The sequence below is a fragment of the Peromyscus eremicus genome, chromosome 10 (genome assembly GCF_949786415.1).
Source record: "Peromyscus eremicus chromosome 10, PerEre_H2_v1, whole genome shotgun sequence".
Lineage (NCBI taxonomy): Eukaryota > Metazoa > Chordata > Mammalia > Rodentia > Cricetidae > Peromyscus > Peromyscus eremicus.
In genome coordinates, this window is record NC_081426.1 from 81869944 (window position 1) to 81896860 (window position 26917).

Consider the following 26917-nt stretch of genomic DNA (forward strand, 5'->3'; position numbering starts at 1 on the left):
AAATCATATAAATCTTCTAATTTTTTTGGAAGCACCTAGCTGTCTTAACCTTTACTATAACTTTTTTTTTAAGTCAGGGTTTTTCTGTGTAGCCTTGGCTGCTCTGGAACTCACTTTGTAGATCTGTAGATCAAGCTGGCCTTGAACTCATAGAGATCTGCCTGCTTCTGCCTCCAGAGTGCCAAGACTAAAGGTATACACAACCATTATCTGGCTTGCACTCTTTCTTCTTTCTTTTTTCTTTTTTGTAAATCTGGAAACATCCAACCACTGTATAAACCTTTTACCTTTCTTCTCCATCTGGAAATACCCAAGCATGTTAACCATCGTACATAGATAGATCCTTCATTATTAAAATATCTTTATATCACTTATTTTTTACTTTTTTTTATAATTAGAAATAGTCATTGAAAAGATAAGTTTTGCCGGGCGGTGGTGGCACACGCCTTTAATCTCAGCACTCGGGAGGCAGAGCCAGGCGGATCTCTGTGAGTTCGAGGCCAGCCTGGGCTACCAAGTGAGTTCCAGGAAAGACGCAAAGCTACACAGAGAAACCCTGTCTCAAAAAAACAAAAAAAACAAAAAAAAGTTTTTGTTTTTTTAATCATCAGCACATAAAGGAATAGTAAAAATCAATTTTAAAATCAGTAACAACAACCTGGTAGTTTTGAGTTTGCTTGCTCACTGGAACCTGTTTATGAGTTTACCTATCATAGGAGGAATTCCATTAATCCTAGAAAATGGCAAGGCTTAATTTCTGCATTCAAAACACTTAGAGGCCCAGTCAGGATTTGTATTTTCATAAGTCAACGAATGGCTATCTCCTTATTCTCTGTCTTTTGACAGCTTGTTGTAGAAGGTTAACACAGTCCATGAAGGTCTTCATAGACTTTTGCCTGTTAGTGGAAGAAGCTTCTGAGTGTGTTTTAAGATTAGGGACTTTTGTTTGTTTGTTTGTTTATTTATTTACTTACTTACTTTAAATCCTGTGGCAGAGCCTGTAAGCCAGTTAGGAGGCTCTGTTGGTTTGTATATTAATCAATCAAGAGCTGATAAGTAATTGACTCTTAGCTTCAAAACTTTTGTGTTTAAGATATGGATGGACTAGACAGGCAGCTTCAGTGGAGGAGCTGACAGAGCCCCATCTGCTGCCCTAGCAGTAGATGTTAGGACTTTTGAACTGTCTGATGAAGATAAGGCCCCAGACAAGGAGGTCCCACAGGAATGATACACACCTGTGTGTCCAAAGATTAGTCCATTCATTGAATTCTTCAGCAAGTACTGCTTGAGTTTGTGCCATGCTACTCGCATTATGAATATGGGGCATATAACCATGCAAACAATAAATAAGCCTCTGAAATTTATACTTTTTGGATATGTCAGAATTCATTTCAAACAGATTCTTTTGATGCCTCTTAGTCCTAAGAGTGCCTTCTACCACATGGGGAGGTAAGAGAATGTTTCCACTTTCTGAGGAAGTAGACCTCTCTTGAGCTATATCCTATTTTCAACTCAGTTGTCGGTGTCATTCACTGAAGTTGATGGTATGATTGATCAGTCTGACTTAAAATATCAGCTTTTTGAAGAACATAATTATAAGATCACCCCACAGTCTAGCTTTACTCTAAGGGAAGACCTAATACTTTAACCCAAAGATGATCAGTCTCAGTAAGTTGAAAAATGGATAGAGGTTGCAAAAGTAGTTCTCTGGGACAGACTGTGTTTACAGTGCTCACAAAGGTCATCTATAAGAACAGGTTTACGGTGCTCACAAAGGTCATCCATAAGAACAGGTTTATAGTGCTCACAAAGGTCATCCATAAGAACAGGTAGAACCATGGAGGTCATGATGAGACCTCTGTCATCAATGTGCTGGCTGTCTCCACTGATGCTCACAGTGAACACAAGGTAGTCATTATGAAGTTTGGGTCTTTGAAATGAAGCGAATCTCTAAACACATTCTAGTTAGCAGGATGTCTTTGACATGAACTAGTCTTATTTTTATAGGAAAGAGTTAAGATCAAAGTACAAAAACACATTCACAGGAACAACGGGAATGTCGGATGCCTTTGCAAAGTTTTTTATACTATGATGAGATTGTTTGTGTAGTTGTTTCTTAGCATCCTAAGACACAATTACCTATGAGGAAGACATTTATCTCCTATTCTAGGTTGATTACAAGGGTAAGCTCCTGAGATCAAGGACCTGCCAAGAGAAGTGGCAGACTCTCCAACATTTTGAATAGTTTCTTAGTTCACTGCTGATGGCAGTGTTTAGTGCCTGAAGGAAAAGGGAACTATAGGAAAGGAGAGAAAGGATTGTGAAAGATGGCACAAGATAATCATGTCACCAACTGTCACAAGGACACTGTGAAAGGGAGACACTATTGGTCAATTCCCAAGCTGTCAATGGAAATATCATAGCAGTGTTTAAAGTCTTGTCAACCAGAATAAAAGTGTGATGACAGCTGACAGCATCCATGGCCTGTGAAGAGGCTTTGCTGGTGATGGACAAGTTCACAGACAGTAAGTTTTGATTTATCCAGGCAACTGGGTTGCTATATGGCTCCATTCAATGTTTTCTAAGTGGTATGACTGGCATTGTTTTAGGCATTCACATCTATGAAATGGCTAGCCAGATACATAAAGATTTGGTTTAATATGAAGAGGGAAGGAAAGAGAAAGGGAGGGAAGGTAGAGAGATGGGAAGGTTGATGAGCAGCTGTCTCACAAATATACATTGAAAAGTAAATTGGTGAAGCAAGTCCATGTATGTCCAGCTCATAGAAACACAGGCCAGAGCTTCACACTCTTCTGCTCCATTCTAGGCAAAGAATCCCATGTGCTCTTCCTTCCCCTAGGATAATCTGACAATGAATATATATGTAGAGAAATGAAGTATATGTAGAAAACTTGTGGGAACCTTAAGAATCAGGGAAACAGGGGCAGGCAAGATGACTCATCAGGTAAGTGAACATGCTGCCAAGCCTGAAACCTCTTAAGTTTGATCCCTGGAACCCACATGGGGAAAGGAGAATGGACTCTTCAAGATTCTCTTTGGCTTACATACCCACACATGCAATCATAAGTAAGTGCTCTCTCTCTCTCTCTCTCTCTCTCTCTCTCTCTCTCTCTCTCTCTCTCTCTCTCTCTCTCTTTCTCTCTCTCTCTCACACACACACAGTCAATCAATCTATTGATCAATAAAATGTAATTTTAAACAAAGAACCAGCAACCCAGATAAGCTTAGTACATTACCTTGGTTATACCTGATCCTGTTGCCATACAAAAATTCAGTGGTGAGCCATGTGCGAAAGAGCCCTTTGCTCTCTGGCTGCACACACACCTAATCATCATTTTATAACACCCATGTGAGAAAGTGGAGTGGTTCTTCGTTACCTCCTGAGTCATACTATTTCTCCAGTCCTGTGCCTTTCAGGTTTTTCTGGTTGTTACTCCTGCCCTTCGTTTTCCTGAAGCTTGTCTGCCCTTCATTACAGTGGATATGTTTGAGAGGCCATGCCTAAATAGTTTGCATTTAGAAGCATGTGAAACTTCCCTAACCATTTAATTTAGACAATTATATCTGTATACTAGGAAGCTGAGATTCACACGAAGGAAGCCAGACATTGTTTTGTGTTGCTGCTTGTAAAGTTAAGTTGCTTGTAAAAGTCTGCTGTTGCACTGTTGGGAATCTAACATTGGCCACAGAATGCTTCTTTCAAAATGTCAAACAAACTAGGAAGAAAACCAACCACACAAGAGAAACTCATGGCAATAGTTTCTGTTGCTCCATCCAAACACAGGTTTTTAGGGCACAAAGATATTCTTTCTTTTCAGGACATAGTTTTCATAAAATATTAGCCCAGTCAGTTCTGTTTAGATACATCAGTTTTCTTATTGAAGGACCATGGAGGAACACAGTGGCACTGAAGTAAAAATTTACTGCCTGGCAAGGACCTGGAAAATGTTCCAGATGACATCTTCTCAATGATAATTTCGATTCCTAAGTGCCAGTCCTGGGAACCGGGACCATAAAGTTTCCAGAGGAAGTAATGACACAGAAAACACAAGCCAGAGACACCCTCTCATGAAGCATGGTTGCAGCTGCCAGAAGGGTAATGATCACATCCTTTTTCCTTTGTTCTAACTCAGTTGTTAAACAGCACTTTAACATTCCTTACATTGCTCGTCGTATCCCTTGTGAGTAATCTTTCCACACCCTATGACCATATGTCACCCTTGCATTTTTTGGAGGCACATGCATGGGCTGAACACCTAGGATCTTTCATCACTCCTGTCCAAACCTCCATTTAAACACAAGGGACCTTTGCTCCATACCTATTGTTCTCACTCTGATACTAAAAACAGTTCTCTTCAATAAGGATAATGGAAAGGATTATGAAGCCAAGCCTGTACCCATTCTTCCCTTCAGAAATACTTTAGCGATTGATTTTAGGTTATATTATAAAACTAGTGCTCTGCAAACCAACTACCTCTTCCATATCCTCTTTTGTAGACCCCTTTTACCCACAGATCAGCAATTCCAGTCTTCCTGTGGCATTTTCCAGATTCAAGCGGCTTTCCGACTAAGAGAAGTTTTTCTTCCCCCCTTGATTGTAAACATGGTCTCCCTTCCCAGAGCACCAACTGATCTCTGTATTTCTTACATGGAAAAGTGTGGCCTACCTGTGCCACATCTGTATCAGGCTTAGGAAGGTCCTCCAAACACATTCACAGTGCCATAAACACTTAACCTCAGCACACATCACAGCCATCACTCAATTATTGCTTCAGTAATTGCATCTTTAAAATATGTATCTCTATAATAAGACTGTGAGTTCCAAGGGTTAGTAACTATGTCTTACACAAGGGAAATTTCTGTGACTTTATCTGGGCCAGTTTGTAACATGTGTAGGAACAGTAATAATCAGACATGGAGATAGGACCAGAGGACACAGGATCTCAGTTGCCATGATGAATTATTTTTACTTTATCCTAATGTTAGTAACAGTTCCACAAATGTCTATGTATGAGGTAATCAGATCTGTTTGAAAAAGTAAATCTGGCCACACATGGTGTGGCTGAAATGGTAGATGGGACTCAACTATTGCTATTATAGACTATAAAAAGTGGCCACATGTTTCCCATGTCCTGGCACATCCCCTTTGCAAAGCAACTTTGCTCCTATTCTTATCACACACTTTAGAGTTCAAACATGATGGTGAGACATGATTTGGCCAATGAGACATTACCATCTGTGATGCTGTAGAGGTTTCAAAACTTCCTGCCCATTGGGGTTTACCTAGCAACCTGAAGCTGCTATATGATAAAATTCTCCAAAACAAGGAATCTCTATCTCAATCCAGCTATAAACTGATACCACTATTGCTCATATGGGAAACAATGCATTTTCTACAGTACCGTTGTTCGGCACTTCAGACTATGAGACCGATTACTCTACACCAGAATCCAGTGGGTGGGGAAGGAGCAGCTGGAGTTTGACTTCCTTAGACGGGATGTCCTAATACACTGAGGACTTACTTTGAACACTATTCTGTACGTTTCATGGAGCAACGAGTAAACAGTTAACTCAGCCCAGGGAGCTGATCAGCTCTACTGACATTTCTACTAGACTGAGGAGGAAGAAGAAGTGTTCACCAGGTGGAAAAGGGGAGTAGGGAATGTTAGAGAGGGTGGGTGGTATAAGTCATGTTCCTAAGTTCAAGAAAATCTCTAGAAGTTACTTTACAGCATCTGAAGTTTTGTAGGGAGGTCATTCAAATAATTTGTTATAATTAGTGCTTTTCCTAAAACATAATCTTATTTTCAAGAATTTGCCTTTATTGTCATTTCTATCTAAGCCTCATCCCCAGGTCACATTGCACACAGACAGATAAAAGAACTTAACAGGGATTTTATTTGCTTTAATTGTCAGTTTCAATAACTCTAAAACTATGATGATTTTATGGAATTTAATTTAATTTAAATTTTGTGTGTTCTTTAGTGAATCATGAAATTACTGATTGATCTAATACCTTATTCTCATGCAGAAGAGACTTTTGATATTTCTCTTAAACACATTCACACATATGACCCCAGTTTTAGAATTACAGTAAGTTAATCTCTGGTTGAAGTTATTGCTCTATAATTCTTCTGTGTTTCTCTGTAGTGAAGCATAGAGAAGCCCCCAACATACACACACACACACACACACACACACACACACACACACACACACACATACACACAGATACACATACACACACACACACACATACACATACACACAGATACACATACACACACACACACACACACACACACACACACACACACAGAAATACACAGAAACACAGTATAGACAAAGGTTTCTTGGGTCCCCTGCAGTCCTGTGGCCCACTTATAGAATAATCACTCAAGGTTTATATTCATTATAACTGTTTGGCCATTAACTCAGGCTTATTACTGACCAGCTCTTACACTTAAATTAACCCATAATTCTTATCTATGTTTAGCCATGTGACTTGGTACCTTTTCTCAGTTCTGCCTTGTCATCTTGCTTCCTCTGTGTTTAGCTCATGACTCCTGACTCAGCCTTCCTCTTCCCAGAATTCTCCTCATCTGCTTGCCTCACCTGTACTTCCTACCTGGATACTGGCCAAACATCATTTTATTTATCAACCAATCAGAGCAACACATATTCACAGCGTACAGAAAGACATCCCACAGCACTTTCCCTTTTCTTCTAATCAAAAAGGAAGATTTTAACTTTAACATAGTAAAATTGCATATAATAGAACAGTTATCAAGCAGGAATTACAATTACAATATCTAGTCCATTTTTATTTGGCAAAATTAAAGATAATATCCTATCTATCCTAAATTTATGAATCTAAGGTTTCATATCTAACTTATCTTTTATCATAACCAAGGAAAATTATAACTATCTAGTCTTCAACTGCATCAAAGACCTCAGAAGGATATAATATTACCTGAATAAACAGGAAATGCATTGTAAGCAACTTCCAAAATTCTGGAAATGCCTGGACAGTCATCCTAAGTTCCTCTGCAACATTGGGGCATCCATCTTCAGCCTATAGGCCTAGTCTCTCAGTCACTTTTTCCTATGTCATATAGAATGTCTGGTAGTCTCCTCTGTGAAGCAGGAACTTGAAGGACCATTCCCTATAATTCTGTGTTTCTCTGCAGTGAAGCATAGAGAAGCCCCCAACACACACACACACACACACACACACACACACACACACACACACACGATACAGAGAGACATACACAGACACACACACAGATACACACACACACACTCTCTCACACACGCACAGATACACACATACACTGAAAGCATCTTCTTTATAAGCAGGTGCAAAGCCTGCCTGCTCTTAGGGAAACAGTCAATGAGAAGTTGTTCTGGTAATCTTAGTGCTCATTAAATCACCCTCTTCTAGACATGATCAGGGAAGATGCATTTCACAGTATCAAGCATGACCTGACCTTATAAGTTCTCTCATGACTAATCTCATCTCAAACCATCTGTGGTACTCCACAAATATATAGCTTATGATAGCCTTGAGATGGTTATGCAAAATTATCATTAGAAAATACTTATTATTTAAGAAACAAGGTCTTATTTTATTGTCCAGACTGGCTTTGAACTTCTGGGTGCAGGTTACTCTCCAATCTCAGCCTCCTGAGTCCTGGGACTACAGGTGCTACTTCCCTCCCCAGATGAGCACTTTTCCTTCATCCGCTGACATCAATACCCAGTGTCCTCTGCTAATGATTCCTCACCGAAAAAAGGTGTTCCTGTTCCTTATGTAGATAGACCATAAACTACAGTAACACCATCCTACAACATATAAACTTATTTCTTCTCAGACACAGCCCCTCAGACACAGCCCCTCAGGAAAGTGAAATAAAAAAATGACAGAGAAACCTAATAGATGTTTTAAAATCAAATTCATTATTGCTTCCTTCTCATTACCATGTACAAACCTTGCCTCCACGTGTATCCACTTTGTTTCAAACATTAAAAAAAAAAATGAAAACAGTGCTTGGATGCTCAACTGTGTTTGCAACAGTGCTTAATCTTCTACCCACTGAGTAATGTGGAGAGACCCACGGGTGCTAATAAAGTCTTGTTAACATCCAGGGAAGTCCTAACCCAAGACAAGTGAAGATCCCCATGACGAATGACAGGCAGGACAGGATGCACATGTGTGGTTTCCACTAGCAACCTGTGCAAAAAAAAAAAAATGCAGATTCTGAGCTAAGCTGTATTGCAGGTGTCTCATGCAACAGCCCATTCCCATTCCTATCCCTTCACACAGTTCTTATTTTTTAGCATGAATGTAATCCTGAGTATGTGGTTAAAAAAAAAATTTGCAAGAGGAAGATGGTGAGACAGAGGTGACCAGTGGGTGTTGGATCTGACATCCAAGGAAGAAAATACCTGTACTGCTTGCTAAGCTGTTGTGTAACTTGAAGTGTAACATGTAACATACCGTGAGTGCCCAGAATAAGAAAGTAGGAAAATCAGTATGTTGCAGTTGCTTCCACAGTGTTTCTTTCTTTCAAAACATCTTACTCTTCATTGCTGTCCCTTCAGCCACCTGGGACTTTTCCATAATAATACAACTGGGAAGGGGTGCAATTGTGGACATACAGAATTTTTCAAACCTAGTTCTGCCTCTGTCAAAGAGGAGAGGGATGAGTCCCTGTATCCCACCTTCCTGTTGTGACCAATTTCGTATATTTTTTACTTAGTTAGATCACAAATCCTCCAGCTGTCTCCTTCTCCCCAAATCAGGTCACATCCTCCTGCAGACTGGCAGGCTCATTCTCTCAAGGCCAGCTGCCACAACTAACCTGCAGCTCTCAGAGCCTCTCTCTGTCTATCTCTGTCTCTCTGTCTGTGTCTCCTCTGTCTCTCTGTCTCTCTGTCTCTCTGTCTCTCTGTCTCTCTGTCTCTCTCTCTCTCTCTCTCTCTCTCTCTCTCTCTCTCTCTCTCTCTCTCTCTCTCTCATAATGATGAACAAGCCCAGCAGCCCCTGATGACCAGTCTTAGAACAATCTTGAAATATGCTTAAGGCCTCCCTGCCCTGTGACTCCTGGCACATGGCACATAATCTAAGTCAGGTTAATGTGTTCCCACTTCAGGGCCTCATCATGACTGCCTATAGTTGTGTGAGTAATGTTAGCTCAGCTTCCTTTTCTATAAGCCTACTTTTTTTCCACAAGTTATAACAAGAATGACAGGTAATCACATTGATCATAGCTTATTGCTTTTGTTCATATAAAGATGAAGCATGGAAATTGAGCATATCCCTTTGTGTACACCACAGATATCATAGAATAAAGTGTGTGTGTGTGTGTGTGTGTGTGTGTGTGTGTGTGTGTGTGTGTGTTTCTGTCTGTTTTCATTGTAGCCTACTTCATCTTATAAATGATTGGAGGTTTATAACATTATGGGTATAATGGGGAAAATAGACTATATAGAGTGTGTTCAAAAGATGGTATTATTAGATACATTTAAAATGAAGAAATGTTCTGTCTCCTCAGCTGTTAAGAAGAAAGCCAGCTTTATCACTCCAGTGCCAGGAGGTGTGGGACCCATGACCGTGGCCATGCTTCTGAAGAACACACTTCTGGCTGCCAAGAGCATCATTTACTAGGTCACACGGGAGAATACAAAAAATGAATAGTGCTGCTTATTTATTTGACAACAGGCAAAATTCTTTCTATTTTACTACAAAGCTATTTATTTCTACATTGTATTTATTTTTTCATCAGTAAAACCATTGTAGAACTGATTATTTACACAACTTAATGGATTTCTTGCTAATAGACTTTGAGTTTTAGGAAAAAAAACAAAACAATTCCAATGATAATTTTGGTAACAATTCTTTATTTTATGGATATTTGTTCATAATGTTAAAACAAATGAAGAATTCATATTTAATAAATATATTTTTGACATAACCTAAATATCACATACAGTATGTTTTCAATAACTGTTTTGTCAACCAAATGGGTGCCATGTAAACTGTAATTTGTTATAACTGTGATTTTTTAATACAGTTCATATTCTAGTTTATCTGTTGAAAAAGAGCTCATTTGTTAAGAGGAAAATAGAATGTTGAAAATGAAGTCTTAATTTCAGTTATCTCCTGGCATACCATAAGGCAATTCTATGGAAAAACTGATGTTTATTTAAGAAACAAAAACCATTTAGGCAAAAGCTGTTATGCTACTTGGAAACTGAAAAATGATTACTTGGTGTCGTAGAAGGGCATGCGTGTTAGGCTCCCACATCATCTAGTTCACTGGTGCAGTATAAGACTATGTGGTTTCCATATTGTTCATTTCACTTCACTGATGATAATAGAAAAATCTCACAGCAAATGAGTGTACAAAGTCAAACGAAAGTGATTTTCCCACAAATATCAACCAAATACAATGCTGATGCTGCACGTATGAATCTGTCATTAAAGAACTGTGATATATTTATTCATGGAAGCAGAAATCTGATAGAATTATAATGCTTTCATTTTGTTAAAATTGATCCTTGGGATATAACTAAAAGCTAGTCTTTGTGCACACATTTCTTCTCTTTTCTAGGATAGCGTTTGGTTACTAACACAGATGCTATGTTTCTAATACAATTCAAATTGGGAAATCTGTGTGACTGTTAATTAAAGGCTATTGAATGACTAGATCCATATAATGGGTACTAAGGTTTCATACCCAGATCCCAGTATATTTATGTACTATTAATGGTCCTTGTTCAATGCATGGTTTTTATCGGTGTGCCTCTTGATCCTTTGTGTGAAAATAGACTAACGGTTTATAATAATATTTCAATTGTCCAATAAAAGCAATTTGAAGAAGAATTATAGCTATATTCTTTTATTAAGATAGCTTTAAATATTTTGGGGTGTGTGTGTGTGTGTGTGTGTGTGTGTGTGTTGGGGGGTATGAGAGAGAGACAGATCAGGCTTGACAGCAAGCACCTCTACCCCCTGAGAGGTCTTACCGTTCCTGTTAGCTGTTTATTTATTACATTCTGGTATTAAGTTTCCCAAACATGAAAAAAAAAAAAGACAGAATGTGTTCTACAGTGAGTCCAGACCAAGTGGTCAAGTATTCCTGACAGACCTGTAGGCAAATATTTCAGAAAGGATATGGTTTAAATAAATTTTAATAGAGCCTGGGTTCCAAACTAAAATGCCCAGAGATGCATGAATATTAAAAATACAAGGACTATAGTTATGAGTGTTCCCCTGCCCAGTGAAATGAAAAGGATTATTTCAGTACATTATTTATTTAGGGGTCAGTCTTCCACAGACTAACCAAAAAGAAAATTTTGGATGCTTGTTTACATTAAAAAGGAAGACTTTCATCAAAACAAGTACAGTGAAATCCACAGGGTCAAGGAGACAGAGTGTCTCTGTTTCTACATGGAGCAAAGACACATGGGGACTCATAGCTGAGCCACCAAGATGGGGAAATCAATGCATCAATGAGTGAGGAATTGCTAAGAGGAATATAGTCAGATATCAAGAAGAGGAACATTCTTGCTGACCTGACTTCTAATGTTGTTGGTAATGGCAGGCCAGAGACTTTGACATCAATGCATGGGGAAAAGGAACTGCATCACACATATACACAAGATGTGGGATGGGGCTGCCATGAGCTGAGTTAGCAAGATTTTCTGCTAAAACTGAGCTCAGTTGGCTGAGGTATAAGTTTTGTCAATAATCAGGCTCAGATGAGTATACACAAGTGTGTAGTGAAGGCAGGAGTCTTTTCTCACACATAAGAGACAAAATTGGCTGAATGGTTTGATTCCATTCAGGAAAATTTGGAGTCTGTAACTGTAGATATGTGATGCCCTTGAGGAGGAGTGTGAAGATATACTATTTTCTCCTATACTGTCTGCAGAGAAGCTTAAAGAATTGATGGAAGTAGTACTGTAACACAAGGAAACATTAAATAGAATTAAAAAATTCAGTCAGATGAAGTGAAAAGAGTATGGTGGAGAGTGGTGGAAGTCAGAAGAAACTACAAGAAGCAAGAGTGAAGACGATATTTATCAAGTGAAGAGGATTGCAGTCTGAGCTGGATGACATCATCATCGATTAGCATAAGGAAGGTATAAAGGGAGTTGACTTGGGAGAAGAGATAATAAGTTCAATTTAAGACATGTTGAGTGTGAGGCAATAACATATTACATAAGCAACAGTCATGAAGTAATATAAATCCTGGAAGGGGATGGTTGTTCATGCCTGATGGTGAAAATATAGAATTCAGCAGCACATACTGGCAACTAAATTCCTAGAATTGGAGGCCACTATCCATCTTGTATCCTTTTACCCCATTCAGTGCTTGCAGAGGTTTGTTAACTGAGTAGCTATCGAGTGCTGAAGATATCCTCTTAATCTTTTGTCTTTTCTCTTTCCTAACCATCTCTGTGGTAGGTGAGGGAAGTGATCCTCCTAGTTACTAAAGTGCTCAGCCAAGGGCAGAGATCACATCATTACCTATAAAAACCCTACTTATTACGATTCATTCCAAATGAAATTTTGTCATGAAAATCTGAGTTCCACTTCTCAACTGCCATAGCCCTTTGTGCTAATAACTATGGCAGCTGCCACTTCTTACCATGTGTATGTTCCCTGACTGACTTTAGTTATTGAAGGTCAGAAAACATGCACTGTCTATACACTTGCTTCTACAAACAGCATTCTGCATAGCCCAATGCCGTGATTGCAGTAGACATCTGGTAGTTTATGAGTGAATAGAGAAATGCCAACGAAATCTGAACGAATTATAGGACAAACATAGAGGGACAAACAACAATCATAAGTATTTCCTGCTGACAATTAGCTATAAGTTCTCATTGAGTGAAAGACCAACAAAATGAAAAGAAACAAAACTGACAAAATAGAAAGAAATGGAAGAATAAACTCCTAGAGGTACTTGTGACTAGAGGAGAGAGGTAAATGCTTTAAAAAGAAGTGCGGCATGAGTATAAAGTGACAGTGAAATGCCCCTTCTCTTTCTTAACTCTAATTCACTTTAGTGTGTATTGGCAATAAATGAAGATGCCAGTGAGTCCATCTTGCAATAGGCATCTCTCTATCCTTTAAAGTTGGAAAAAAAAGACTTTTTGGTGAGAGGATTGAAGTTACTTTCATATGGAAAGTGGTATAGGATCCATCAGTACAGACTCCAGAGGAAAAGCAGCAGGTGAACTGACTTAGAGCTGTTGCCTAGTGTAAAGTGGAAGCCTTGATGATGAAGGGGTGTCTCAATGTGGTCTAGTCTACAGTGGGAATTCTTCTGGGAGTTAGTCACCCATCTCTAATCTCTGGTATGTTGTGGAATATTACTTTACACTGTGTGAAGTTGTGTCACTGTGATTGGTTTAATAAACAGCTGAATGACCAATGGCTAGGCAGGAGGTGTAGGCAGAACTTCTGGACAGAGAGAGTTTTGGGAAGAAGGAAGGCAGAATCACCAACCAGGAGTTGAGGAAGCAGGATGGGCAGTACAGAGTAAAGGTAACTGAGACATGTAAAGGATTGTAGATTTTAAAACATGGCTTAATTTAAGTTATAAGAGCTAGTGGGATGAGCCTAAGCTAAGGCCAAGCTTTCACAATAATAAGTCTCTGTGTCATCTTTGTGAGCTGGTGGCCCAACAAAAATCCAGACTACACTGATATGAGTGAGAACTTTGGTTCTTATAATAAAAGCACATGTATTTAAATTTTGACTTTTGGAGTTAAGGGACTTCCTCTATGATCAGTATAGCCACTTGTGCCAGAGGACACAGCTGTAAGAGCAGGAATGGCTTCTGAGTGTTCCAGAGGACACAGCTGAGTGTGCCAGAAGACACAGCTTCAAGAGCAGGAACAGCCCTTGGGGTATGGAGTGAGAAGGCACGAAGTCAACAGCACAGACACCAGGAGTCAGTTGAAGGCAAACAGCAAACTCATTTATTCAATAATGGGGGAGGCTTTATATAACCTCCTCCCAGCACCCAAGCTGTGTCCCAAGCTGGTGGCATTGTGTGGTCATCCTTCATTGGCTAGGCATGATCAAGAACTCTCACAGCAATCAGGAACCCTGACAGCACCTGTTGCTAGGCCCTCAGGCACACTCCAGGTTGGCTCATGAAGAAGTATGTTATGTGTATGCCTTGGCAACTGGTTTGAGCCCATTTCCCCAACCTTGTGGGCATGTCCTACTACATATACACCCTTTTATTTTATTACATGGGTGCTCAGCAGGAGTCAGAGTTCTTTGCTCTAGTCTTGTTGACCCCACCTCAGGGTGGCATGGGGGTGGGGGTGGGGAGCTCAGCAACTGAACTGTGCCTGTCTTAGGTTGACTTGCCAAACAAGCTCTTACCTGTCATTGACTATCAGCCCTCAAAGAGTGTCCATCCCTGGGGAGTCACCCTGGGTGGGGAGGGTCAGGCAGTAAGTAGCCTTTTGAATTTCAGAAAGCCAGGCATGCATAACCTCCTGTGGAGGGCTAAGAGTTGGATGTCTAAGAGCCATTAACACCTGTAGAGTCACCTTAATGGCTGCCCATTGTTGCTGGATGTACTGTAGGAGACACTTAAAAAGGAGAAAGATTAAAAGCACCACCCCACCAATCAAAACATAAGTGAAAATCCAGGAGGGGTCAAACAGCCTTTTTATATCATGCCAAACCTCAAAAATAAAGAGTCAAAGGCCATAACCTTTGCCTTTGTCTGATTTAATTGGAAAATTTCATGTGTTAGCAGTAATAATATAGAAATTTAGCTGACCATGGGCTAAGTTTATTTATATTTAGCTAGCTCCTGGCCTGTTAAACTAATGTTCCTCATCTCAAAAGGTGTCATATGAAATGAGGAAAAGCTAGGGTCCACAAGTCTTCAGCCTTTAGAGGGGCAATGAGAGCAAGAAAGGGGAGGATATACATTACCCATTCTGGGTTATTTCCTCCTTGGTGGAAGCAGGCTGATCTGTGGCCAGGCACACATCTCTAGCCGGGACCCATATTGGAGCAGTGGCACTCTGAGGAAAAATACAAGCATATCCTCTCACACTGATTAGTGGTGGGTGGGGGGGCTGGTTGCTGCCATTGGAGGGAGATAGGATCTCTCCATCTGACCAGGGGCAGGGATGTGTTCTTTGGCAGAGACGCCCAGTGCTTGTAGGCCTGGCTGAGCCCCTTGTCGTCAAAACTGAGAAAGTTCATATGGAAAAGGACCTCTGTTAAGGCCAGATGAGGATCTCTCCTAGCCTCTGGTGAGATAGTCCTTGTCAACAGCTCCTTAAGAGCTCTGTTGGTTCTCTCCACAATGGCTTGTCTCTGCAGTTTGTAGGGGATGCCAGTGGTATGGGAAATCTTCTAGGACCCCAGAAAGTCATTGAATTGTTGAGAGGCATAGGCAGGGCCATTGTCAGTCTTAAGTGCCCACGATACCCTTATAACTACCCATGGCTGACTTTAGGGCTTTGATAGCATTGATGGCCTTCTTCCAAGAAAGGATGAGGGCATAAACAAAGGAGGAAGAGGTATCTATTATTGCATGAACAAATTTAAGATTGCCAAAGGGAGCATGATGTGTAACATCTATCTACTGGACGGCATTAGGCAACAAGCCCTGGATTAACCCCTGTGTATTGAAGTGGTCTAAGGGGTCAAGAGGACCACAAGTGGCACATGCTCAGGACAAATGTTTACGTTGGGAAGCCAATAATTCTGGAATAAGTATGTGCAAATTCTATGGAAATAGATGGAACTGCTGGTGAAGAATCCTGGCTTGCTTTAGGAGATCCATACTGGCTGTTAATATGATGGTGTCTGTGACCTCATTTCCTCAAGCCAATATTCCAGGTAATTTTGAATGAGATCTAATATGTGACAGGTACAAATGCTCAGTCCTCTGATTTAGGACATCTTGTATGAGCAACATGGTGCTAGTGATAGGGGTCAGTTAGTAGTTAGTCTTTGACTCAAGAAAAGGCCAGCACATGAACTGCCTGTATAGTGTATTGTCTATCAGCAAAAATATTAATGGGTTCAGTCTGGCATACCACTCGAACCTTAAGGAGGACCAATAGCTCACCCAATTGAACAGAATCAGGGTTAGGGATAACATATGTAACATCTTGAGAGCCAGGGTGCTGGATAAGAGCACCATATCTGTTTTTATTGGAATCTGAAAAGGCCAGGGTGGCATGAGGGATGAGAGTGGAGGAGGGGACTGCATGGGGATGTATCTGTATTGGAAGTGTGGGGAATTCTGCTAAGAACTTATTTTTTGGCAAATGATTGTCAATAGTTCCTGTGAGTCCTGCAACCATTTCCTAGAATGAAATAGAATTTGCCCAGAGGGACTGGGTATTCTTTAAAGAAAACAGGAAGACAACTTTATCTGGCTCTCATCCATATGTTCTCTGTGCCAGCATTCATGATTTAAGGCCAAGTTGGAAGGAGTGCTCAAACTTAGAGATGACTTTGTTAGAATGTGCTTGATGTATCCATAGAATGGGCCCATATTGCCATAATACTCCCCAAAATCCCCTACGTGTACAGTCCAGAGGATGATTGCCAATAAAGGCCTTTGGGGATCATGGTGTTGCAGGCTGGAGATGGCTAGAATGGCCAAAACCTGTTATAGCAACTCTTTAGCTTCCTGGGTAAGCCTAACCTTAGTGGAAGGACAGGTGACCCCCTCCAACAATGAAAAGAGGTATCTCATCTCTTGGTCAGGCATGGGCAAGAAAGGTTTAAGCCAGTTAACTGCACCACATAATTGTTGTAGTTCTGATAGTGAGTACAATTCCTTCATTTCCAATTTGAAGGAAAGGTGATGTACCTGCTTAGCAATGGAAATGCCTAAAGAGGCAAAGGGATGGGGGGTACCATGTGGACGTTATCTGGAGCCACTATCAGATGTAATGATTCGAGATCTTCTAATACTTCCTTGACAGATTTTTTCAGGTAGACTGCATCTGGGTGTGCCAGGAGGAGATCATCCATATAATGGATCAAAAGAACACCCCTGGGGACATTGACCAAAGCTTGAGAAACATATAACTGGCAAATAGTGGGGCTATTCTTCATTCCTTGGGACAAAACAGTCCATTGATATCTCTTAGCTGGTTTATGCATATTAGATCCCCACATACCAAAGGTAAAATGATCTCAGTCCTGTGGCACCAGAAGAATTTGAAAAAAGCAATCCTTAATATCTAAACTAATATATAATAAGATGGAGAAATAGTGCTATGGTAGGGGAGGCCTGGCTATGTAAACCTCATTTTTTCCATTAGACCATTAACTACATGAAGATTCTGCAGGAGGGGGTAGCATCCCGATTTCTTGGGGATAACAAATATGGGGGTATTATGTTTACTTGTGGATGGTTCTGTGTGCACCATCTTTAGCTGTTCTGCAACTAAGTCCTTTAGGATTGACAGATTGGGTTCAATTACAGGCCACTGTTCATCTATACTTCTTGATCTGAGAGCCACATAAATGGAATGGGGCTAGGGGGTTCAATCGCAGTGGATCTTGTGGAGACAATGGCCCTTAGAATTGGGGGTACAGATCTTGTGCAGGGTTGCAGACCATGAGACCAGCTTTTTCATGGACCTCATTATTATCAAAAAAGGCCCTGTCATCTGTAGTTATGACAACACCCATATCCTCCAAAATATTTCTGCCCCACATGTTCCTAGGTACAGTGGAAATGATAGGGTGAATGAATCCCCAGTTGCCATCAAGATCCTTCCAATGGACCAGATGGGTGGTCATCTTAGAATCTTGTTGGCCTCCCACACCACTGATGAGGGGACTAGGTTTAAACTGAACGTAGAGCTTCTATTACTTTCTCTTTCTAATACAGATTCTGGTCATCTCCCTCTCTTCACTCATGGTGCTTGACAGCACCCCCAAGATGGTGTGTTTCAGTGAGAAGGTCCCTCAGTGTTGTGTTCTTTCGGTCCCTTCAGCAGGTAAGCATTGGGACCCCTATTTCTTTCCATCTTTTGTGTTGTCTGTCATGTTTGTTTGTCTGGCTAGCTCAGTTGGTAGAGCATGAGACTCTTAATCTCAGGGTTATGGGTCCGAGCCCCATGTTGGGCACCAGATGTTGCTGGATCCTAATGGCTCCCTCCAGGGAGGAGGTGAGAAGGTGCGGTGTCAGTGACAGAGACATCAGGAGTCAGTTGTGTCAAGTTGACAAAACCTAACTGACACCAACATGGTATATCATTGACCCTGGAGTTTATGGATTGAAGTCGACAGGCTTGCAGTAAGCCCCAAGAACCTGCTTCTTTCCTCCCGAGCACTAAGATTTCAGGTGTGTTCCATCACCCCTGCTTATTACATGGGTGCTGTGCATCCAAACTCAGGTCCTCACATTTGCATGGCAAGAGCTTTTCCAACTGAGCCACCTCCCCAGCGCCCCCAGTTAATTGTTATTACAAAGATAACCGTTGTGCATCTATAGCTCGGTCTTAAGAATAAAGATATTTGGTCCAGGTGTATTTGACACTGGTTGAGAACTTGCTTAATATATGTGATGAAGTTCTGGTGGGTTTGATCATCTCCCCCCCCCCTCTCTCTCTCTCTTTCTTTCACACACACACACACACACACACACACACACACACACACACACACAGAGTGGGTGGGGGATCCTAACATTTCTTTCCAGAAACTTTGAAAGACTTATGATACTATTTTAATCCTTAGTAAACTATGTCTTGAATTCTCCATAAGGTGCTAAGAAAGATTCTTTATTTGTAATTCAACTATTATTTTCTTGTGAAAAATAATGCCCAGAAATTGACATACTAAATAGTTCTTTAAGATCCTAAAACTAGAGCTACAGTGTGTAGACATACTTAAAGTAAGCCAAGTGGTACATATTCTTTTAGCTTTTTAAAGTGATGACTCTTATGGTAAATGATTGCCCAAGCTGTAATGAGTACAACAAGCTCGTGCTTGTGTGATTTCTAAAGCCAAATTCTGATTTGACTATAGAAAGGGATTCTTTCTGATAAATATAATTTGCTTGGTGGACATGATTCACACGATAATCAACCTTGGACAAGTTTTCAAAGTTCAGGAAATATAAGCAAATGAAATTCCAAGTAGAAAGGCACACCACTCCAGGAAACCATATTCATTAATATTCAAAGTAATTTGGGGCAGGTGAAAATTTACAAGTATCTCCTACAGTTTATACAAAAATACACAGGCAAAATTACAAAATTGGGCTTTTATAATCTCATTTTAATCATTACTGGGTCAACAGTGAGAAAACCTTGAGTGCAATATGAAATCAAAACTAGCTGTTCACTAGGTATACCTCAATGAAGGGTTTATGACTATTGCACCATATGTAATTTCAATGTTATTGATACACATTGATTCTGGGCATTCTGTCATGAGGCCAGATTTAAACACTCTTGTTCCTGGAACTTGGTGGTTCATCCCATTTCTCTATAAAGCATTAAATGCCAGAATGACATAAAGGTTAATGTTATAGCATTAGAAGTAATTTTACTTAAAATTTATCATGAACAGAGCTAAGTGACAACAATGAAAACGGAATACTACACATTATTTTACACACCTTCAGTTCTTCTTCTTTACAACCATATTAACAAAATATTTTAAAAATATGCATAGTACTTTTTCCCCCCAGCGGTTATAATGAAAGGGAATGGAACTGACTGTCAAATTGGGAACTTTTACAGATCCTAACAGGTTACTCTGTCTACTGGTTTTCAGATATCTTGGCTGTGGTCCTTTGCAGCCTACTAGGAAAGCCATAGTTCATCACAGCAGCAGTGACTTTTCTGCATTTGCATTCATTTTTGTTGTTTTAAGAACTTTTACATGTGTGATTATGCCCACAGGTGACAGGAAACCAGTGTTTCAAGAGGAAATTTGATCACATCTCTAGATAACGCAGGTATCCTAAACGAGTGTGCGAGTGCCTGCAGGCTTTAAGCTGCTGCCAGGAGCACATAGTTTTTGGATTGGTAAGAACTGCCAAATGACGCTTCATGAAATATAAATGGAAGAAAGACTCAGAGAGAGCAATAAAAACCCTCCACCCTTCAGTCTAGGAGGACCAGGGAAAGAAGTTCAGCAGCTACAGGATATGGCTCTGGGGATTCCAATGGCAGTCTGCCTCCTGTTCAAAGGTAGGTCATTTCTACACTGTAAATGTAAAGATTTAGTTCCTTGAATTTGAGGTTGCCCCTGATCAGAGCAAGGATTGTGTGGATTAATCGTGTCTTTATGGAATATATGCTTTTTTTTTTTCGATCTTGATTTTTTTTTAAGAAGGCTGAAATAATTGCTTTAAGCAATTGAGGTGCACTTGATAACAGCTACCGCCCTACAGGAAGCTGTGTACGGTGATTGTCTTAGCATGTAAATACATGAACTTTCTCCTAAGAATGAATCCATTTCAGAGTTATGTCATTGTAATGCTGTCAATGGGACAGCTAAAAAGTAGTCTGGAATTGCCCTAGTCGGGTTCTGGATTCCATCGAACCTAATGAATTAAAACCAGAACAGAAAATGGGAATCCCCAGACTAAGAACCCTTTGGATCGGTTGTTTGTACACAAGGGAGACTCGCCTGTGAAATAAGATGCTTTTCCCTCTACCACAGCAATGGCGGCCGCGCTGACCGAAGAAGCAGAAGTGCACGTGACGCCTCCTAGCACAGCACAGCAGAGCAACTGGACAGTCAACAACACGGAAGGTATCTCCTTGCCCCTCTATTTCAAGTGCCTTCCTTGAAACCTTTGACAGAAAGTTGCATTGTGACAGGGACCACACAGGGAAAATTTTAGCCAACATTTTACTAGATAATCAGCGATTTCAGAAAGATGATGCTAAGTTGAGGTGACAGGTAGATAGATGTGCCAGCAAGAGGTGGCTTTTTTTTTTTTTTTTAAAGGAGGAAGTGAAACAAGGATGAGCAAAGCTTCCTGTCTTCAGCTGCTTTCCTGAATGTGAGACATGCCACTGGTTCCGCTTGGATTCTGCTTGACTCCCAGTGACCTAGGGTATCCAGTGTGATTACATATGACTTTGACAGTTTTGAGGACAGTGGGTGTGTTTCGATCTCTGACAGTAAGCTTAGCAGCCACAGAAAGGACAGCTATGAGAGGCAGTGCTTTTCCCCCATCTCTGCAAAGGTCTTTTCTGGTTGCTTGTTGTCCTGTGAGCATATGCTGCATTTCCTGACCTCTTCCACCCAGCTTCCGTCATTGATGGTGGTCATGTATTTTCTTTCTGTCTGACTGTGCCTAGCATAGACGCTTCTGGCTGCTGCTGAGCACAGCACTGTGGCACAGCTTGCAAACCTGTCTGCACTACCGATGAACTCGGAAAGCTCCTTGCCTGTCAAGACCTGTGTCTGAATGGCTTTGACTCCCTCACAAATCTCGTAGTATCCCCCTCATGTAAAGGCTATGGTTTGTGATCAGGGCATAGGACACTCCTTGTCTTGCCAAGAAGATGAAGCCAAATAGTTCATTCCTAAATTTTAAAGATAGGAACATCCAGCTGTTCCTCATTTTCCCAATGATTTTTAAACACCCAAGTTGTCCATTTGGTTTTTGAACATCAATTTGTAAAACTGAATGTGTAGAAAATTTAAAGGCATGGTTTCATCTTAGCGGTAGATGGCATAGCCATGTGTCCAGCACCCCATCCCACCCTTTTCTCTCTCATGATGCTGAATGAACTGCAAATGGAATCTTCAACTTAGATAATAGCAGAAGTGAGGACAGAAAGGAGCAGCTATGCTATTTTTTTTCTTTGCATTCTTCGTGGAAAAATTTTGTATTTTCCCCTTGCTGCAATGCTGGCATGGACTTCAGGGCCATGTGCATGCTAAGCAAGCATTCTATAACTGCGCGATAGCCCCTCTTTTTACTTTTAACTTAAAAATACGAATCATATCTTATAAATGTTTTAATGAAATTATAATTAATATTCTTCTCCACAAGGGAAAAAGAATGAGTCTGTCTGGAGTGCCCTTTCTGTGGAAATGGTTTCTTTCAAATTCTCATATTTTCTAGAAAAGCCCTTCTTTAGATTTGGTTAAGTAAACTTGGTTAGTCTTGGATTAAGAGGAATTTAGCACATCTTGAATAAGAAATTCTCAGTGTCTCCAAATCAATTCCTAAAGGGATAAGTTGTGTTTAAGATCCCACAGTCAGCAAATTAGGTGCCAATTGTAAGTTCTAGTATGTGTTTTTAAAACAAAGTGATATGGTGTCTTGTTGGTATTCTAGTATATAGACATTTAGTATTTTTCACATGAAAAGGAATGTTTTAGTTTTTTTCCTAAAGACACCTAAGTAGGATGCCCTTGGTCTCTGTAGGAATGCACATATGGTGTCCCATAAGCGATGACTAATAGTGAGGAGGTATACTTATTCACTCAATACAACATAACATGCCACTAATTCTGCTTTAAAAAGGTTTAAAAATGGCAAGGGTTCAATTATGCAGTTTTCCCTAAGAGTCTTTACCAATGTGTGAGCACCAAGGATGGCACTAGCACATGTTACATCTGGCATGCTGGAGATCAGTGGCATCCTGAAATACAGATGACTTTCCAGAGCACCCTTTCCTGACATGGGTGTCCCATAAGGAGGTTTTGGATCACTAGACTACACACTGGGGTCATGTTTGCAGTATTAAAACAAAAGAATTAAAAATCTGTCTCAGATCCCACCTCTGTGGCTTGGCCACTGCTTCAGAACACAGTAGAACTGTCACTTAGTATGTGGTGGCGTTGCCATCGGCTGCATCCATCTGAGCCCCACATTGGTTCTGGATTCTTGTTTCAGTCATAACAGCCCCACTCTGGTCAGTCAGTGAAAATGCCCCCTGTCTAATTAACACCTCCTGGCAGTCTGTGGAGGGGTGAAAGGGGATTCTCGTCTCTTCCTCTGGAGAGGAAATAAACATCTATTTTATTATAGAGCAAAACTACATCCAGGTCTCCCTAGGTGCCGCCCTACCCATGCAGGGGAAATGCAAAGTGATATGAGGCCTTCTTTCTAATTAATGAGCATTAGGTACATGTCTGGAAAACGTTGTTCAGAATTACCTGCTAAGCTAGAACCGATGCTGCCACCTTTCGACCAACGCATCTCTATGCGTTGTTATGTAGTGTCTAAAGAATGGGGCAATCATCAATCCATCTCCACCCTGTAATTAATTAACAATGTATGTAGAGACATGAACCCAACCTTTTAGACAGAATCCCTCCACCAAAAGAAAATCAATGTTTCAAAGGACAAAGAGCTTAAAATATTCTTAAAATCAAAGGTCTTTACATATACATTGAACATGTATTGTGAAAGTAGGACACACTTAACTGTTAATAATGTGTCTCCCTTTCCTAGCTGACTTCATAGAAGGACCTGTAGCTTTGAAGTTCCCCCACCCTTGTCTGGAAGACCATCATAGCTACTGCATTAATGGAGTGTGTGCATTCCACCATGAGCTGAAGAAAGCCATTTGCAGGTAACTGCCAAGAACTTAGCAAGTCTTAGAGACAGAAGAAAGTGATAGGCACAGCACAGTTCCAACTGCTCTGTTTTGTCCAGTAAAAACAGTGCTTGGTAGCCAGTTGCTGTTCTCTTTCCTAGTGAAGACTACTTCTGCTCTCAGCATTCCTTAGTTACCTAAAGCTCTTGGTGTAGTGTGAGACATCCTGAGTCCTATCTCAACCCTGGTCCACGCTAACTTGCCTATTGACGTTGTCATTGTTCTGCTCATCTTTAAGCAGCCATGTCGGTGAGACTTCGTGGGTGTTGCTTCTGCCATTTCTAGGAGACCCAGTCTCACAGCAAACTCCCTGCTCCTCTTAAGAACATGGAAGTGCTTAGAGGAAGGAGAGGGATGGGGGATGTAAGTTTATTATAATCTCAAAAAAAAAATGAAAAAGATGAGGATGATGAAATGTCAAGAGAATGGGGAAAAATATGCTTGATCTGAATGTGACTGGCCAGTCTTCTTCATATTTGAATATGAAAAAGTCTTTCTTTCTAAACTACTTATCCACATTACTTAAAACTATAGTTTCCAGACTATAGCATGTGTGGAAACTGGAGCTTGCTAGGAATGCTGACTTGGATGTTCTATAACTGTCAAATCAGTATCTGCATTTCTAACAACGTGCAAAGGTGACTCTGAACTTTCATAGCTTTGCAGGATGAGACAGACTCCCACAAAAAGAAAATCTATTCGGGAAGATGAAGTCCTGGAGCTGCCATGATCTTACTTTTTGGCAACTTCTTGACAAGCAGTTTACCTTTTCTTCCTAGCAATGAGAGAGTGTGTGGAGCCTTACTGAAATGACTGTGGTGAAGCACGGGCTGTTTCGTTAATGGACCGGCTCCCATGAGCCTCTGCAAATGTCTCTCTTTTCTCGTTCTTTGAAATGCATCACCCGTTTGTACTTCTGTCATTGTAGGCTTTAAGGTTGTATATTCTTTTCTCTCTTTAAAGATGCTTCACCGGTTACACGGGAGAAAGGTGTGAGCATTTGACCTTGACTTCATATGCTGTGGATTCTTATGAAAAGTACATTGCAATCGGGATTGGTGTTGGATTGTTAATTAGTGCCTTTCTTGCTGTCTTATATTGCTACATAAGAAAAAGGTATGGAAAAAACAAAGCCTTAAATTGGTTGTGTGCGTTCACTTGAAAAATATTTATTTGAGTCCCTACTATGGACATGTGTGTCTGGGAAGACCTTCCATAACATTTTTGGTGCCTTTTCATGAACCCAGACAAGCAGTAAAAATTAACTTCAGATGCAATACAATAGTACAAATTTACAGTTTCCTTTCTTCTTATCTATGTTTGCCTAAGTCAAAGTTCTAAGTGGGAAGGATAGCAAGCCTCTAGAAAGCAGAGATTAAATATATCTTACTGATGATTATACATTTAGTGTCTAATGATGCATACATATTGTTGAGCAAAAAGAAAGTTAAAAATTGGGCAGTGGTGGCACACACCTTTAATCCCAGCACTTGGGAGGCAGAGTCAGGTGGATGTCTGTGAGTCTGAGGCCAGCCTGGTTTACAGAGAGAGTTCCAGGACAGCCAGGGCTACACAAAGAAATCCCATCTCAACAAAATGAAACAAAATGAAAACAAAAACAAAACCCCAAAATGTTAAGAAATGCTTATTAAATAAATGAAAATGTGTGACAACTATGGGCCACTTTCTCTGTAGACATTAAGGGGAGTTATCTTTAGCAATACTGTCTACTGCTAAAATCCCAATATCAAGAACTTAATCTGCAAACAAGTTTGAATTAGTTATGTATGTACCACATTATTTCAAGCTTCTCCATACTAGTTATTATTCCTTAAATCCACACAACTAAGAAAAACTAAAAAAGTTAATGAGGGGAACATTAAGGACAAATATATTTCCCTTGTGGTACTTTCACTATTCTCATTTAAAAAAAAATAACTAAAGTTCTGTGACCAAAATTAGAAGTTTGTTTTGCTTAATAAATGCCTCTCAGAAAGAAGTGAATATGTGTTATATTATCTTTATACTTGTCAAAAAGACAAAGAATAATAACAAGAAAGAGGACAAAGAAAGCAAGGAGGAGACAGAAGGAGAAGGAGGATGGAGAGGAGAAAAAGGAGGAGGAGGAGAATGAAGAGGAGGAGGAGAAGGAGGAAGAGAAAAAAGGAGGAGTGGAGATCTATAGACATTCATGAGCTGGGTGTAGAAAGTTGGGCTCTCCAGAAGAAGGGTCTGAAGAGGAGATGGTTATGCATGCGGGTGTTACCTAAGACAAAACCTGTAGTGAGGTAACGAAAGCAGACAAAACAGCCCAAAGTTGCCAAGCAAAGATGTGGCTTCAGCTCCAGTGCAGTCTGGACCTGATTCCATAGGGAGAGAGAGAGAGAGAGAGAGAGAGAGAGAGAGAGAGAGAGAGAGAGAGAGAGAGAGAGAGAGAGAGAGAATGAGAATGGCATCATAGAACCATTACAAAGAGGAGTAGTGATCAGGTTCTTACAATCTGTTAGAAACTTATTGGCAAGGCCTTCTGTTGGCCATAGGTAATCCTCTAGAGCAGGATGCTACTGTGCATGTGTTCTTTTCTGCTACTGAGTGATGCATCCACCAGTAGACAAATGGCATCTAGGCAGAGTACTAAGAGCAATTGTTACAGCAGCACATTTGTATGTGTAAGCCATAATGATCAACAGAGACAGTACTCTTACGGAAACCAATGTTCTCTCTCTTTTAGGTGTCTAAATCTGAAATCACCTTACATTATCTGCTCTGGAGGGAGACCATTGTGAGACCTTATAAGGCGTACTCATCAAGTCATTTGTCAAAAGCAATGGGGACTCGAATGGAGAGCTTCAGATGACACAGAACGTGACAAGCTAACCTGAAAATAACGGAGGTTTGGGTGACAATGCAATAAGAGGATAAAATTGAACATTGGTTCTTAGGTTTTACCATCTTTGGGTGCCGGAGAGCTATGTGAACAAACCAAGTTCACAACCCTCCTTTGGGCTTGTTATTGTGTGCTCATTGTCACTGCAGGACTTGTTCCATGTTTCTGATCATCTCAGATGTGAGTTTTCATTTTAACTGTTTACCCCACATCAAGTCAAAGTAATGACATGCCTGAGTTCTTCATGTACTCAACATTTGGGGCCACCTGTTTCCAAGGGACCTGATCCCAAACCGTCTGTCCTGATGGTATTTCAGGGAATTTGGTATCAACTTTCAAATGAAACCAGTGAATGGCTCTTTGAGTGAACCAAAAATGCATTTAACCTGAACCACTGGAAGA

General features: G+C 40.5%; 2 protein-coding genes across 6 annotated transcripts in view; both read left to right on the top strand.

Moving 5' to 3' along the window:
• The window catches only part of Mthfd2l (methylenetetrahydrofolate dehydrogenase (NADP+ dependent) 2 like), a 102532-nt gene extending 91620 nt beyond the window's left edge, over positions 1-10912 (top strand). Inside the window, exon 8 of the mRNA XM_059275224.1 lies at positions 9582-10912. Within this exon, the coding sequence (XP_059131207.1) occupies positions 9582-9694 (113 nt within the window). The 3' untranslated portion in view covers positions 9695-10912. The remainder of the gene's footprint in view (positions 1-9581) is intronic.
• A 9208-nt stretch (positions 10913-20120) lies between these two features.
• Epgn (epithelial mitogen) lies at positions 20121-26414 on the top strand. Of its 5 annotated transcripts, none has more exons than XM_059275460.1 (5): positions 20121-20250; positions 20726-20818; positions 23484-23604; positions 24592-24744; positions 26360-26414. In XM_059275460.1, the coding sequence occupies exons 1-5, from the start codon at positions 20121-20123 to the stop codon at positions 26412-26414; spliced, it is 552 nt and encodes a 183-aa protein (XP_059131443.1). The 5 variants fall into 5 exon arrangements, with proteins under 5 accessions (XP_059131443.1, XP_059131444.1, XP_059131445.1 ...); XM_059275461.1 differs by having other exon boundaries at positions 20208-20250; positions 24592-24618; XM_059275462.1 differs by having other exon boundaries at positions 20208-20250; positions 20726-20791; positions 24592-24618.
• Positions 26415-26917: the final 503 nt, after the last annotated feature.

Bases quoted from the DNA above. Each gene is read 5' to 3' on its own strand.
- Epgn (XM_059275460.1), top strand. From the start codon at position 20,121: ATGGAAGAAAGACTCAGAGAGAGCAATAAAAACCCTCCACCCTTCAGT. The intron at 23,605-24,591 runs GTAACTGCCAAG...CTCTCTTTAAAG, and splicing joins CTGAAGAAAGCCATTTGCAG to ATGCTTCACCGGTTACACGG. The intron at 24,745-26,359 runs GTATGGAAAAAA...TCTCTCTTTTAG, and splicing joins TATTGCTACATAAGAAAAAG to GTGTCTAAATCTGAAATCAC.